Consider the following 17,043-nt stretch of genomic DNA (forward strand, 5'->3'; position numbering starts at 1 on the left):
GGTAGATGAGATGTTTTGGGGTAAAAATGTAGAGGTTGATGAGATGTTTTGAGGTAAAAATGTAGAGGTAGATGAGATGTTTTGGGTAAAAATGTAGAGGTAGATGAGATGTTTTGGGTAAAAATGTAGAGGTAGATGAGATGTTTTGGGTAAAAATGTAGAGGTAGATGAGATGTTTTGAGGTAAAAATGTAGAGGTAGATGAGATGTTTTGGGAGTAAAAATGTAGAGGTTGATGAGATGTTTTGGGAGTAAAAATGTAGAGGTTGATGAGATTTTGGGGTAAAATGTAGAGGTAGATGAGATGTTTTGGGAGTAAAAATGTAGAGTTAGATGAGATGTTTTGAGGTAAAAATGTAGAGGTAGATGAGATGTTTTGGGTAAAAATGTAGAGGTAGATGAGATGTTTTGGGAGTAAAAATGTAGAGTTAGATGAGATGTTTTGAGGTAAAAATGTAGAGGTAGATGAGATGTTTTGGGTAAAAATGTAGAGGTAGATGAGATGTTTTGGGGTAAAAATGTAGAGGTAGATGAGATGTTTTGGGGTAAAAATGTAGAGGTAGATGAGATGTTTTGGGGTAAAAATGTAGAGGTAGATGAGATGTTTTGGGGTAAAAATGTAGAGGTAGATGAGATGTTTTGGGGTAAAAATGTAGAGGTAGATGAGATGTTTTGGGAGTAAAAATGTAGAGTTAGATGAGATGTTTTGAGGTAAAAATGTAGAGGTAGATGAGATGTTTTGGGTAAAAATGTAGAGGTAGATGAGATGTTTTGGGGTAAAAATGTAGAGGTAGATGAGATGTTTTGGGGTAAAAATGTAGAGGTAGATGAGATGTTTTGGGAGTAAAAATGTAGAGGTAGATGAGATGTTTTGGGGTAAAAATGTAGAGGTAGATGAGATGTTTTGGGAGTAAAAATGTAGAGTTAGATGAGATGTTTTGAGGTAAAAATGTAGAGGTAGATGAGATGTTTTGGGTAAAAATGTAGAGGTAGATGAGATGTTTTGGGAGTAAAAATGTAGAGTTAGATGAGATGTTTTGAGGTAAAAATGTAGAGGTAGATGAGATGTTTTGGGGTAAAAATGTAGAGGTAGATGAGATGTTTTGGGGTAAAAATGTAGAGGTAGATGAGATGTTTTGGGGTAAAAATGTAGAGGTAGATGAGATGTTTTGGGGTAAAAATGTAGAGGTAGATGAGATGTTTTGGGAGTAAAAATGTAGAGTTAGATGAGATGTTTTGAGGTAAAAATGTAGAGGTAGATGAGATGTTTTGGGTAAAAATGTAGAGGTAGATGAGATGTTTTGGGGTAAAAATGTAGAGGTAGATGAGATGTTTTGGGGTAAAAATGTAGAGGTAGATGAGATGTTTTGGGAGTAAAAATGTAGAGTTAGATGAGATGTTTTGAGGTAAAAATGTAGAGGTAGATGAGATGTTTTGGGTAAAAATGTAGAGGTAGATGAGATGTTTTGGGTAAAAATGTAGAGGTAGATGAGATGTTTTGGGGTAAAAATGTAGAGGTAGATGAGATGTTTTGAGGTAAAAATGTAGAGGTAGATGAGATGTTTTGGGGTAAAAATGTAGAGGTAGATGAGATGTTTTGGGGTAAAAATGTAGAGGTAGATGAGATTTTTGGGGTAAAAATGTAGAGGTAGATGAGATGTTTTGGGGTAAAAATGTAGAGGTAGATGAGATTTTTGGGATAAAAATGTAGAGGTAGATGAGATGTTTTGGGGTAAAAATGTAGAGGTAGATGAGATGTTTTGGGGTAAAAATGTAGAGGTAGATGAGATGTTTTGGGGTAAAAATGTAGAAGTTGATGAGATGTTTTGGGTAAAAATGTAGAGGTTGATGAGATGTTTTGGGGTAAAAATGTAGAGGTTGATGAGATGTTTTGGGGTAAAAATGTAGAGGTAGATGAGATGTTTTGGGGTAAAAATGTAGAGGTAGATGAGATTTTTGGGATAAAAATGTAGAGGTAGATGAGATGTTTTGGGGTAAAAATGTAGAGGTAGATGAGATGTTTTGGGGTAAAAATGTAGAGGTAGATGAGATGTTTTGGGGTAAAAATGTAGAGGTAGATGAGATTTTTGGGATAAAAATGTAGAAGTTGATGAGATGTTTTGGGTAAAAATGTAGAGGTTGATGAGATGTTTTGGGGTAAAAATGTAGAGGTTGATGAGATGTTTTGGGGTAAAAATGTAGAGGTAGATGAGATGTTTTGGGGTAAAAATGTAGAGGTAGATGAGATTTTTGGGATAAAAATGTAGAGGTAGATGAGATGTTTTGGGGTAAAAATGTAGAGGTAGATGAGATGTTTTGGGGTAAAAATGTAGAGGTAGATGAGATGTTTTGGGGTAAAAATGTAGAGGTAGATGAGATGTTTTGGGGTAAAAATGTAGAGGTAGATGAGATGTTTTGGGGTAAAAATGTAGAGGTAGATGAGATGTTTTGGGGTACAAATGTAGAGGTAGATGAGAGGTTTTGGGGGTAAAAATGTAGAGGTAGATGAGATGTTTTGGGGGTAAAAATGTAGAGGTAGATGAGATGTTTTGGGGTAAAAATGTAGAGGTAGATGAGATGTTTTGGGAGTAAAAATGTAGAGTTAGATGAGATGTTTTGAGGTAAAAATGTAGAGGTAGATGAGATGTTTTGGGTAAAAATGTAGAGGTAGAGGAGATGTTTTGGGTAAAAATGTAGAGGTAGAGGAGATGTTTTGAGGTAAAAATGTAGAGGTAGATGAGATGTTTTGGGGTAAAAATGTAGAGGTAGATGAGATGTTTTGGGGTAAAAATGTAGAGGTAGATGAGATGTTTTGGGGTAAAAATGTAGAGGCAGATGAGATGTTTTGGGGTAAAAATGTAGAGGTTGATGAGATTTTTGGGGTAAAAATGTAGAGGTAGATGAGATGTTTTGGGAGTAAAAATGTAGAGTTAGATGAGATGTTTTGAGGTAAAAATGTAGAGGTAGATGAGATGTTTTGGGTAAAAATGTAGAGGTAGATGAGATGTTTTGGGTAAAAATGTAGAGGTAGATGAGATGTTTTGGGGTAAAAATGTAGAAGTTGATGAGATGTTTTGGGGTAAAAATGTAGAGGTTGATGAGATGTTTTGGGGTAAAAATGTAGAGGTAGATGAGATGTTTTGGGGTAAAAATGTAGAAGTTGATGAGATGTTTTGGGTAAAAATGTAGAGGTTGATGAGATGTTTTGGGGTAAAAATGTAGAGGTTGATGAGATGTTTTGGGGTAAAAATGTAGAGGTAGATGAGATGTTTTGGGGTAAAAATGTAGAGGTAGATGAGATGTTTTGGGGTAAAAATGTAGAGGTAGATGAGATGTTTTGGGGTAAAAATGTAGAGGTAGATGAGATGTTTTGGGGTAAAAATGTAGAGGTTGATGAGATTTTTGGGGTAAAAATGTAGAGGTAGATGAGATGTTTTGGGAGTAAAAATGTAGAGTTAGATGAGATGTTTTGAGGTAAAAATGTAGAGGTAGATGAGATGTTTTGGGTAAAAATGTAGAGGTAGATGAGATGTTTTGGGGTAAAAATGTAGAGGTAGATGAGATGTTTTGGGGTAAAAATGTAGAGGTAGATGAGATGTTTTGGGGTAAAAATGTAGAGGTAGATGAGATGTTTTGGGAGTAAAAATGTAGAGTTAGATGAGATGTTTTGAGGTAAAAATGTAGAGGTAGATGAGATGTTTTGGGTAAAAATGTAGAGGTAGATGAGATGTTTTGGGTAAAAATGTAGAGGTAGATGAGATGTTTTGAGGTAAAAATGTAGAGGTAGATGAGATGTTTTGGGGTAAAAATGTAGAGGTAGATGAGATGTTTTGGGGTAAAAATGTAGAGGTAGATGAGATGTTTTGGGGTAAAAATGTAGAGGTAGATGAGATGTTTTGGGGTAAAAATGTAGAGGTTGATGAGATTTTTGGGGTAAAAATGTAGAGGTAGATGAGATGTTTTGGGAGTAAAAATGTAGAGTTAGATGAGATGTTTTGAGGTAAAAATGTAGAGGTAGATGAGATGTTTTGGGTAAAAATGTAGAGGTAGATGAGATGTTTTGGGTAAAAATGTAGAGGTAGATGAGATGTTTTGGGGTAAAAATGTAGAAGTTGATGAGATGTTTTGGGGTAAAAATGTAGAGGTTGATGAGATGTTTTGGGGTAAAAATGTAGAGGTAGATGAGATGTTTTGGGGTAAAAATGTAGAAGTTGATGAGATGTTTTGGGTAAAAATGTAGAGGTTGATGAGATGTTTTGGGGTAAAAATGTAGAGGTTGATGAGATGTTTTGGGGTAAAAATGTAGAGGTAGATGAGATGTTTTGGGGTAAAAATGTAGAGGTAGATGAGATTTTTGGGATAAAAATGTAGAGGTAGATGAGATGTTTTGGGGTAAAAATGTAGAGGTAGATGAGATGTTTTGGGGTAAAAATGTAGAGGTAGATGAGATGTTTTGGGGTAAAAATGTAGAGGTAGATGAGATTTTTGGGATAAAAATGTAGAAGTTGATGAGATGTTTTGGGTAAAAATGTAGAGGTTGATGAGATGTTTTGGTTTTGGGGTAAAAATGTAGAAGTTGATGAGATGTTTTGAGGTAAAAATGTAGAGGTAGATGAGATGTTTGGGGGTAAAAATGTAGAGGTTGATGAGATGTTTTGGGGTAAAAATGTAGAGGTAGATGAGATGTTTTGGGGTAAAAATGTAGAGGTAGATGAGATTTTTGGGATAAAAATGTAGAGGTAGATGAGATTTTTGGGATAAAAATGTAGAGGTAGATGAGATGTTTTGGGGTAAAAATGTAGAGGTAGATGAGATGTTTTGGGGTAAAAATGTAGAGGTAGATGAGATGTTTTGGGGTAAAAATGTAGAGGTAGATGAGATGTTTTGGGTAAAAATGTAGAGGTAGATGAGATGTTTTGGGGTAAAAATGTAGAGGTAGATGAGATGTTTTGGGGTAAAAATGTAGAGGTAGATGAGATGTTTTGGGGTAAAAATGTAGAGGTAGATGAGATGTTTTGGGGTAAAAATGTAGAGGTAGATGAGATGTTTTGGGGTAAAAATGTAGAGGTAGATGAGATGTTTTGGGAGTAAAAATGTAGAGGTAGATGAGATGTTTTGGGGTAAAAATGTAGAGGTAGATGAGATGTTTTGGGGTAAAAATGTAGAGGTAGATGAGATGTTTTGGGTAAAAATGTAGAGGTAGATGAGATGTTTTGGGGTAAAAATGTAGAGGTAGATGAGATGTTTTGAGGTAAAAATGTAGAGGTAGATGAGATGTTTTGGGAGTAAAAATGTAGAGGTAGATGAGATGTTTTGGGGTAAAAATGTAGAGGTAGATGAGATGTTTTGAGGTAAAAATGTAGAGGTAGATGAGATGTTTTGGGGTAAAAATGTAGAGGTAGATGAGATGTTTTGGGTAAAAATGTAGAGGTAGATGAGATGTTTTGAGGTAAAAATGTAGAGGTAGATGAGATGTTTTGGGTAAAAATGTAGAGGTAGATGAGATGTTTTGGGTAAAAATGTAGAGGTAGATGAGATGTTTTGGGGTAAAAATGTAGAGGTAGATGAGATGTTTTGGGGTAAAAATGTAGAGGTAGATGAGATGTTTTGGGGTAAAAATGTAGAGGTAGATGAGATGTTTTGGGGTAAAAATGTAGAGGTAGATGAGATGTTTTGGGTAAAAATGTAGAGGTAGATGAGATGTTTTGGGGTAAAAATGTAGAGGTAGATGAGATGTTTTGGGGTAAAAATGTAGAGGTAGATGAGATGTTTTGGGGTAAAAATGTAGAGGTAGATGAGATTTTTGGGATAAAAATGTAGAGGTAGATGAGATGTTTTGGGGTAAAAATGTAGAGGTAGATGAGATGTTTTGGGGTAAAAATGTAGAGGTAGATGAGATGTTTTGGGGTAAAAATGTAGAGGTAGATGAGATGTTTTGGGGTAAAAATGTAGAGGTAGATGAGATGTTTTGAGGTAAAAATGTAGAGGTAGACGAGATGTTTTGGGGTAAAAATGTAGAGGTAGACGAGATGTTTTGGGGTAAAAATGTAGAGGTAGATGAGATGTTTTGGGGTAAAAATGTAGAGGTAGATGAGATGTTTTGGGTAAAAATGTAGAGGTAGATGAGATGTTTTGGGGTAAAAATGTAGAGGTAGATGAGATGTTTTGGGGTAAAAATGTAGATGTAGATGAGATGTTTTGGGGTAAAAATGTAGAGGTAGATGAGATGTTTTGGGGTAAAAATGTAGAGGTAGATGAGATTTTTGGGATAAAAATGTAGAGGTAGATGAGATGTTTTGGGGTAAAAATGTAGAGGTAGATGAGATGTTTTGGGGTAAAAATGTAGAGGTAGATGAGATTTTTGGGATAAAAATGTAGAGGTAGATGAGATGTTTTGAGGTAAAAATGTAGAGGTAGATGAGATGTTTTGAGGTAAAAATGTAGAGGTAGATGAGATGTTTTGAGGTAAAAATGTAGAGGTAGATGAGATGTTTTGGGGTAAAAATGTAGAGGTAGATGAGATGTTTTGAGGTAAAAATGTAGAGGTAGATGAGATGTTTTGAGGTAAAAATGTAGAGGTAGATGAGATGTTTTGAGGTAAAAATGTAGAGGTAGATGAGATGTTTTGGGGTAAAAATGTAGAAGTTGATGAGATGTTTTGAGGTAAAAATGTAGAGGTAGATGAGATTTTTGGGGTAAAAATGTAGAAGTTGATGAGATGTTTTGAGGTAAAAATGTAGAGGTAGATGAGATTTTTGGGGTAAAAATGTAGAAGTTGATGAGATGTTTTGAGGTAAAAATGTAGAGGTAGATGAGATTTTTGGGGTAAAAATGTAGAAGTTGATGAGATGTTTTGAGGTAAAAATGTAGAGGTAGATGAGATTTTTGGGGTAAAAATGTAGAAGTTGATGAGATGTTTTGAGGTAAAAATGTAGAGGTAGATGAGATTTTTGGGGTAAAAATGTAGAGGTAGATGAGATGTTTTGGGATAAAAATGTAGAGGTAGATGAGATTTTTGGGATAAAAATGTAGAGGTAGATGAGATTTTTGGGGTAAAAATGTAGAGGTAGATGAGATTTTTGGGGTAAAAATGTAGAGGTAGACGAGATGTTTTGGGGTAAAAATGTAGAGGTAGATGAGATGTTTTGGGGTAAAAATGTAGAGGTAGATGAGATGTTTTGGGGTAAAAATGTAGAGGTAGATGAGATGTTTTGGGGTAAAAATGTAGAGGTAGATGAGATTTTTGGGATAAAAATGTAGAGGTAGATGAGATTTTTGGGGTAAAAATGTAGAGGTAGATGAGATTTTTGGGGTAAAAATGTAGAGGTAGACGAGATGTTTTGGGGTAAAAATGTAGAGGTAGATGAGATGTTTTGGGGTAAAAATGTAGAGGTAGATGAGATTTTTGGGGTAAAAATGTAGAGGTAGATGAGATTTTTGGGGTAAAAATGTAGAGGTAGATGAGATTTTTGGAATGAAATCTTTAAATAGAATTGTCTCCCATTTTCATTATATTTATTTATTTATTTATTTCCTAAGACACACCTCACTGACCACATCGCTTCAAAAGTCTTGCCATTGTTTTCCTTTCTTCATTTCTTAGCCTTCTTGATTTTTCATGGTATTGATTTCTGCTTTGTTTATCGACCGCTCTCCCTCCTTTTCACGCATTATCTTGTTTACCGTTGTTTATGATTTCCGCCTGTCCTAACTCCGATCCTGGTGCATGATTTGGATTTGTAAAAGGCTCGAGATATGTTGTTTCCCATCGACTTTTATTTTTTTAAAGCTGCAAATATCCCCGAAAAGTAATGTGCTGTGCAACAATGACGTCTTTTCTTCTTCGCTTCGTCTTTGCGCCTTAAAGTGTTCTTAAGATCAGAACGTGATATTTTTTTTTCTTGTACATTCTGACTGGGTTATTGTGTCTGCTTATTCTGTCTCATGATAATGGCAGAGGCTTTCAGCATGACTGTACTCTACAGATCTTACTGAATGCAGAAGCATGGACTTGGGTACTTGACTCCCTTCTGCACTATGATTCATTTGACAATTTCAAAGCTTTTAGCAAACAATTTATTGAATGACTAATGTAATGCTTGTAGGAAATTTCTGAATATTTGACAAGCGATGAAAAAAGTACTGCACTGAAGCGTTTATTTTCAAATGCACCGTATAAGTAAACGTGTATAGCAACCCAGAGAATTTTGCCTTCGTAAATTTTGACAATAATCGAGTTGATTCACTTTAATTTCAATCAGTGAAACACTATTTCCTGCTCCGATCATAAGCCTCACAATAAATCAGCAAACACAAGCCAGCAGTTAGCTGTTATCAGTGAGCTAGCTAGAATTACAAGTAAACAAAAAAATTCCAATCACATACAAATGCTTTTTATGACTGTCCTTGATATAAAAATAGCCAATTAACACTAAGGTAAAGGAATTAAAATAGATACAAATTAGACACAATAAAGTAGAAATAGAAGACAGGGCAAATATGGTGGGAATACACTATATTGCCAAATGTTTTGGGACACCCCATCAAAATCATTGAATTCAGGTGTTGTTTTTCAGAGGTTGGACTCGGCCCCTTAGTTCCAGTGAAAGGAACTCTTAATGCTTCAAGACATTTTTGGACAATGTTATGCTCCCAAATTTCTGGGAACAGTATGAGGATGACCCCTTCCTGTTCCAACATGACAGTCCTGACCTCAACCCCATAGAATACCTTTGTGAGCCAGTCCTTCTCCTCTAACATCAGTACCTGACCTCACAAATGTGCTTCTAGAGGAATGGTCAAAAATTCCCATAAACACACTCCTAAACCTTGTGGAAAGCCTTCCCCGAAGAGTTGAAGCTGTTATAGCTGCAAAGGGTGGGACAACTCCATATTACATTCATGTGCATGTAAAGGCAAATGTCCCAAAACTTTTGGCAATATAATGTATATCAAAAATAGAGAGATTGTATCAGAATCCAGTGATCCACATTTCTTCTTATCAGCCTTTATCCAATCACAATTCTACACATGTATTCTGGTTATGTAAATTCCCATTATTTCCAGGAGGCTTCTGGTTTTTACACGTAGTACTGTCTAAAACTTTCCTATTATCTTTAACTCTCTTGCTCTTTACGTCTCCGTCTTGAGAAGCCCACAGCTTGTCCCTATTTACCGCTTCTTCTTCATTTCCCTCTTTTAACATGAGTGGAAATTCTCTCTGTTTTGGGAGGATTTCTTGTTTAAAGTCAATTTTTCTAGCCCCTTTTTAAATATTTGCCTTGTGTTAGCAGTCTTTCTGTGAATCTGCTCCATGCTGTGTACCTTCGGGCCCTCTTGTTTGTTTTTTTCTCATGCCTTGTATCTGTATTTCTTTTCTATACTTCATTCTGACGCCATTACGGCCCCTGACAAGCTTTTCAACATTTGTGACAAAGAGTTGGTTTGGAAAACAGGCATGGTTAAAAGAAATGTATTTGGCGCTCTTCTCTAAAGCAAGCACATTTTTTCTTTTATCAATCTCATCATAAAGGACAATCTCTTTAATTAATTTGTCATTTATCTAATTTTCTAATCAAATCATCTGCTCTACCAGGAAAGAAGCAGTGAGAGACAAAGCAGATGCTCGGCGGTATCAGTGAGGGCAAATTGAATTTAGCTCTCTAAGTGAAGGCTAATTGAGAGCCTAGTTTCACTGATTAAGCTGTCGGTCATGCGTTATACCACTCACCACTAATATGATGAAAAAATCGCGTATTTCTTACATCCCACTGGTAGAGCCCAGCTTTGTGTGCAGTCATGAAAGACAAAGTGCTGTCATTTCCATGTTTCTTTAGAAGTGGAGAGAATAGGAGGATATGTTATGTTAATTCTGTTAACAATGTTATTCCCATTAAATTCCTCGATCTATACGCTTCGAACGGCGTTTCTATTCACACTCTTATTTGTTTGATTTTTCAAAGAATGGAGTGATGAACAAAGTCTCTTTTTTTCCCTTATAGCCTAGAGGATTATGGGTAAAGTAAAAAGCCAGAGGAAACTCAAGTTTGGGTAAATGAGGAATAAGACGCTTTGGGACAAGCTGTTGAGGAAATTTTTCTCATTATTCTGGTACAGAATATCCCAAAGTGTTCAATTTCCTCTTGCACTGTGTCACAGCAATTAGCCGATAATAATTTTTTTGCTTATTAAAGAATGATATCATGCTTTTCAGCTTTTATCGTTATATTTAATGTTGGGAAGAGTTTTGTTCTGTTATCACTTACATTATTGCTGCTTCCCTTTCTAGCCTTTTCTTCTTTCTCTTGACATTAATAAGACAAAATAAAATTACAGAAAGTTCCAACCCTTCTATCTGGAATACTTACTGACCGTTAGAAAGTGCTGACAACCGAATCTCTTTTTCTTTTTCTCTTTTTCTTTTCTTTTCTTTTCTTTTCTTTTCTTTTCTAAGAAATTATTTTTAATACATTTTTTTAGTATTATTAGTCTAGTATCAAGTCTCTGTGATTGAATTGTTACTATAGAAATCGTGACGTATTAGATGGAGTGCATTATTATAAACTAGTGTCACTGCCATGCTGTTGCATGAAATGAAACACCTTCTGACCAGACGATCTTGTCTAAAGGTCAGCAGTGAGCACAGCAGGTGAATGACCTTATTACAATACAATACAAAAAACAACAACTCATGAACATTACAAAAACACGGGTAACTTTTCAATATACTTTGACTTTAAATTTTAATTTATTTTTCTTATTTCTCTTATTTAGGGCAAGGTGTGATTAGCTACAATTAAAGTTATAGGATTTTATATACGTCTCTATATTAAAGCTTTTTTGTTTATAAAGTGTTGTTTCCGTGTTATCTGTTAACAGCTGTAAGCTAAAACAGAAACCCTGGATGAACAATGGTGATGTTTATTCATTCATTCATTCATTCATTCATTCATGTAATACAGTGTGATATTGGTTATGAGGATTTGGAAGAAATTTCTTCTTCGCCCTATATTGATTCAAGCTAGCTCAAAAATGGAACCATAAAATAAATCAAAAATCATGGAACATGGATTCAGATGGGTTTGGTTTATTAGTAGTCAAACAAGACAGCCAAACAAACCAGCTGCAAGAATGTGGTAGCTCAGTGGTTAGTGGTTAAGGTGTTGGACGACCGGTCAGAAGGTTTTAAATTCAAATCCAAAGTCCACCAATCTGCCACTGCTGCGTCCCTGAGCAAGGCCCTTAACCCTTAGTTGTATAAAATGAGATAAATTGTAAGTGGCTTTGGATAAGGCTGTCTGCCAGAATGCCTGAAATGTTCCAGGAGGCTTCGGGTTTTTATATGTAGTACTGCTTTTTTTTTAACTTTTCAATTATCTTTATCTTTATATCTCCGTCTTGAGAAGCCCACAGCTTTTTTATTTATTTATTATCTATTTTTTTATTTCCCGATTCTTCTTCATTTTATTCTTTTAACATGAGTGAAAATTCTCTCTGTTTTGAATTTCTTGTATAAAGTTGAATTTTCTAGCCCTTTTTAAATATTTTCCTTGTGTTTTCTGTGAATCTGCCCGATGCTGTGTACCTTTGTGCCCTCTTGTTTGTTTTTCTCATGCCCTGTATCTGTGTTTTCCATTTCTTCTCACACACTCAAACTCCTGGGTGTACATTCTATACTTATTTATGTCTTTACAATTACCCTCATACTTTATGATTTTTCTGCGTGTTCCCAGCTGATTTGTCAATCCTGGTTAAGAGATTCCTGGACAAGCCTGACATTTCCATTTCCGGAGTCTCTCACAGATCTCTCCGTTTTTTAAACTAGTTGACAAAGAACGAGTTGAAGAAGACTGCTCACCGAACTTCCTGTTATTGAGACCCCTGTTCTTTGTTCTCGAGGGATTTAAACATCTAGGCTCCAAGATCACTCTGTCTACCCTGATGTGTTGATACACTGTAAACACCTTAAACCTCTTAACATGTAAAGAAGTCATGATCTTTGTATGAGTAATACAAAGTGCTTTGTACGGTACCTCTGTCTCTCTGTGACCTTATCCCCATCTCTGCATAGCCTTTACCTCCTCTTTCTCACTAACCACTTTGGGTCTCTCCTGAGAAATGTTAATTCACATAATTGTACTTTTTTATATATTATTATCCCAAATTTCCTACAAGTAGTCTTATCAGGTGACCAACACCATTTCCTTGACTTACAAGATGCATAAATCCACACTCACTCTCTTCAATCACCCCTCACATGTGTAACCCCCCGGGTCTCTGGCATGGGCGCACTATCAAGGAGGCTAAAGACTTCAGACACTAACATCAGTCACTAGTGTGCCTTTTGAAATGAGGTCTACCTGCGCAGCATCTACCGCTGGCCTCCGTTACACTCACCCCTCCTAAACCTCACTCCCATCCGGGTCACGGCACCAATGTTACCCCTCCAGGTCCTACTCACACCCAGTCTGAGCAGGTCTCTGTCATGGGAGGCCGGGGCACTATCAAGGAGGCTAAAGCCTGCAGCCACTAACGTCAGTTGCTAGTGCGCCTCGTGAGATTAGGGGAGAGAGGTTTACCTGCACAGCACCTACCGCTGGCCTCCGTTACACACGTGCTCAGTCGAACACTGAAAATAGGACGAAAAAATAAAAACAAGCTATTTTATATTATAGAACATACTGTTTCTATGAAAGAAACGAGCAAAAAAATAATCAAGAAGATTGACGAGACAAGTTTTACCTAATCTTCTTATTAAATTAAATCAGCTTGATAGAATAAAAGAAACTGTTTTACTTCAAAATACACACACACACACACACACACACACATTAGCATGCAAATATTTTCTGTTTCTGTAAATGTATCATTAAAAATAATGCCATTACTAATCAGTTTGGAATTGAAACAAGAGACAGATCTGCAAATATTCAGCAGATTAGTGCTATTTGTAGAGATTTTGGTCCTAGGATTTTTTCCTTTTTTTTTATCTCAACAGTAGATGGATGATGTGAGGACTTAGGAAAATGAATAAATGAATAAATTATCAGATAACAAGTCTGAGACTCGAGAAGGACTCTCTTTGTGCACAATTCAAAGTATTCCTAAAGAAAATGTTGCAGCATAAACAGTGGCAAAGGAACAGAGGGGGGAAAAACTGTTCATTTCTTCAGCCAAGCTTTCTTTAACAGCAATCCTCTCTGCACTTTCTGCTACATCATCATTATCTTTCTTGGCTTTTGTTTCTCTGTGTCTTAACTAGACGTGGTTTTTTTGTCTTGCTGTTAGGTTTGGAGAAGGTGGGGAGAGACTCCAGCTTCGAGCAGGAGGGGAAAGTGCAGTTTGTGATGGACGCAGTTTACGCCATGGCTCACGCTCTTCACCGCATGCACCGAGACCTGTGCTCCGGAAGTCCGGGACTCTGCTCTCGCATGAGCAACATCGATGGCAAGGAACTGCTGGGTTACATCCGCAACGTCAGCTTTAACGGTGAGTTTCTTCCTTTCTTTTATTGCTAACAAACTATTTCCCTAACTCTTGTGACGAGAGAGGAGATGATGTACTGTATACGAACAAAAACCCCTTCATTACACTTCCATTCACATCTTTTTAGCGGCTGATTCCTCTCTAATGCTTATCAACAAATTCTAATCAGCCGACACGGCCTTCTTTCTCGCTCTCTATAGCGCGTATGTTTGTAACGACTTAATTCCTTGGCAGTCATCATTGCTCCATTTCATCTTCCTTTACTGTGGATCGTACTTAAACTACCACAAAAAACAGAGTCTCACTCGTGTTTTTCCCCCCGTCTTTTCATTCATTTCCTCCTTCATTTTTGCTGCTTTTTAGCTCAGCCTGCTTATTTTCCTCATTCATACGTATACTATGGACTTCTCACATCCTGGAAACATTCATTTAAGACCTTCTCATCGATTAGTTTCTGTAGTACTGGAAGATATACATCTGCAAAGTATTTAAAGACGTTATTTTTAAGTTTGGAAGCTTTTCCACCTTTCCTTCAGATATTCTGGTGTGTATACTGTGTTTTACTTTTCAAAGCAGACTGGGTTTTAATATTTATGTCAATATGGTGTCTCTATATGCAATTCATGTGTCTTAAAAAATAGTTTTTCATTTCTAAGATCGACCGTATGCCAGGATATTTATATTTTATTCATTTTTTCAGACCAGGTATGAGTACCGGGGTATGTTTTCTGCTGCTTGGAGACACCGATACTGGACGTGTCTCTGCTGTATTTCCATGTGAGCTACTGGCAGGAGATTGCACACACTGACAGCGATAACACACTTCCATTTTAATCTGTTTTGGCAACTCCAGCAGTCAGGTTTCAGAGTTCTGATTGGGTGAATTCGCTGTAATTTTATGTTTTCTGTTCATTAGGGCGGCAACATATGCCAGGCTTATGTCACATGGCATCATCTGGAATCGGACGTCGGGTTGTTGAGATATCGTTTATGAGTGAAAGAGCATGGTATACGGCGGTTACTAGATTCCATTATTGCGATGAAAGAAATCCAAAGAATTTTTACACTAACATTTTTGCTCTACCCTTCTTAGCTTTGGCCTTGGCTCTTACTAACACTGTGTGAGTCAATGTTAAGCAAGTGTCTACTCTTAGGTTATGAGGTTTTATGTACACTTATTCACGGCTAATCACTTTTTTATTGGTTTTATAACAACAGCAAAAAAGAACAATTTGGCAAAAAGCAAAAACAAAATAAGCCAGGTGACATAAATGACGTAAAAGCCTAAATAAAATACAAAGGAGAAGGACAGATCACAAATAGGGAGAGAGAAATCAGCAAATAAATCCTAATATGTCATATCTTAAAATTATACCCTCATATAAATGTTTGGAGGAAGGGACGAAGGGTAGGAAAACATGGTCATATGCTGCAGAATACCAAGAAAATACACTATATTGCCAAAAGTTTTGGGACGTCTGCCTTTACATGCACATGAATGTAATATGGAGTTGTCCCGCCCTTTGCAGCTAGAACAGCTTCAACTCTTCTGGGAAGGCTTTCCACAAGGTTTAGGAGTCTGTTTATGGGAATTTTTGACCATTCCTCTAGAAGCACATTTGTGAGGTCAGGCACTGATGTTGGACGAGAAGGTCTGGCTCACAGTCTCCACTCTAATTCATCCCAAAGGTGTTCTATGGGGTTGAGGTGCAGGACAGTCAAGTTCCTCCACACCAAACTCACTCATCCATGTCTTTATGGACCTTGCTTTGGTCACTGGTGTACAGTCATGTTGGAACAGGAAGCGGTCATCCCCAAACTGTTCCCTCAAAGTTGGGAGCATGAAATTGTCCGAAATGTCTTGGTATGAAGCTGAAGCATTAAGAGGTCCTTTCACTGGAACTAAGGGGCCGAGCCCAACCCCTGAATTCAATGATTTGGAGGGGTGTCCCAAAACTTTTGACAATATAGTGTATATCTTTCCAAAACCTTTGAAGTTTTGGGCAAAACCAAGAAAAAATTAGATAAAGTTTAACTTTAGCATAGTGCAATCTATGTAGAAGTTTATACACGGCTAATCACTTTTTACTAAGCTATTCAGCTTGTACATGGACTCAACACAAGTTTTTACAAATTTCTATTTCAGGGCTCTGTTTAAAGTTATTTTGTACTTCTCAACAGCATTATAAAAAATGTGTAGACTTTGATGGAGCAAGGAATAAAATTTGAGCTGGTGGGGAAATATCTCAAATAAAATCATCATGTGATCTGTGATATTAAATTGAGGAGTGTGAGTGGAAAGCAGACAGCATCAACTAATCTTGCACACACACACACACACACACACACACACACACTCCCTCTGTGACCAAGACTGTTATGCTATTAAATGAAATAAATTCACTGCAACTTATTTTAAGAAATATATACAGAATATTTTAAAGGTTGCATGAAAATGAGAGTGCGGTAGTTTAGTGGTTAAGGAGTTGAATTGTTGATCAGAAGGTTGTGAGTTTGAATCCCAGATCTGCCAATCCTGGGCCCTTAAGCCTCAATTGCTCAGTTGTATAAAAACTGAGATAAATTGTAAGGTGCTCTGGATAAGGGTGTCTTCCAAATGCTTTTAACTGTAAAAATATAGGGCATTCCTTGTGTTTTGCAGAGATATGTTAGAGCAAATTTCCACATCGTAGATTTCTCTCCTCTTCCCCACACTTAAGACCACCTGAGAGTAGCATTAGAATACCTACCTCACCTTGGAGGGTGTGAGAACAAAATAATCTTTTTTTAAAGCGGTGCTCGATTGCATTGCTCAGCTTGACAAATGTGAGAATGCGATTTTGAAAGGTTTGTAGCACTGGAAAAAAAAATAAAAAAGATAAATTCATCAAGCACAGATGTGACCACAGGGCTAATGCTGCAATCTGTGTTCCAACAAATCTCAGTACATTGTTGATGGCTGTGCTCAGTGTAATTAGCGCTTGCTTAATATTATGCCACATTGTGCAAATAAAATATCGCTCAAAACCTTTCAGGGGAAAATTTTTAGAATGTAGATTTGTGTGTGTGTGTGTGTCCATAATATATCACACAGCTTTGGTTTTTTTTGATCATACTATTTTTTCTGATCTAATGTACAGCTTGATTGAACTTTATGTTTGAGGATTAGCGGCAATTTGCTTTCAGTGTTCTGTTTCATGTTCTGATAGTAGGGGGGAAAAAAATGTCTAATAAATTCATCCAGGATAGCACCAAGCTCCGAATCTCTGGAAAAGCTACAGCTGCCTGGTGGCTAACTGCCAGCTCATCTGCAATCTCCACTGCCTTCATTCGTAGGTTTATTTATCTATGTGGATCGAGATGCTGAAAAAGGAACATGGCTCTAAACAGCAGTGTCTTGGTTGATTATGGCACTTGAGTAATACTAATTCCCGGGTTACGCCATATGTTTTCAAGAGGATTCTTTAGATTGTATCAACTCCTGTTCAGCGAGTTAAATGGAAAGAAATTGTTTATGATAAATACAGGCAAGTGCCAGGGATGTTTCATTAGCGTTTCA

General features: G+C 36.7%; 1 protein-coding gene across 1 annotated transcript in view; it reads left to right on the plus strand.

The window, feature by feature from the left end:
* The window catches only part of grm8b (glutamate receptor, metabotropic 8b), a 163,399-nt gene that overhangs the window by 126,884 nt on the left and 19,472 nt on the right, over window positions 1-17,043 (plus strand). Inside the window, exon 7 of the mRNA XM_058407489.1 lies at window positions 13,287-13,487. Coding sequence (XP_058263472.1) covers window positions 13,287-13,487 — 201 coding nt within the window. The remainder of the gene's footprint in view (window positions 1-13,286; window positions 13,488-17,043) is intronic.

Source organism: Hemibagrus wyckioides, linkage group LG14 (assembly GCF_019097595.1).
Source record: "Hemibagrus wyckioides isolate EC202008001 linkage group LG14, SWU_Hwy_1.0, whole genome shotgun sequence".
In the NCBI taxonomy this organism is placed as follows: Eukaryota; Metazoa; Chordata; class Actinopteri; order Siluriformes; family Bagridae; genus Hemibagrus; species Hemibagrus wyckioides.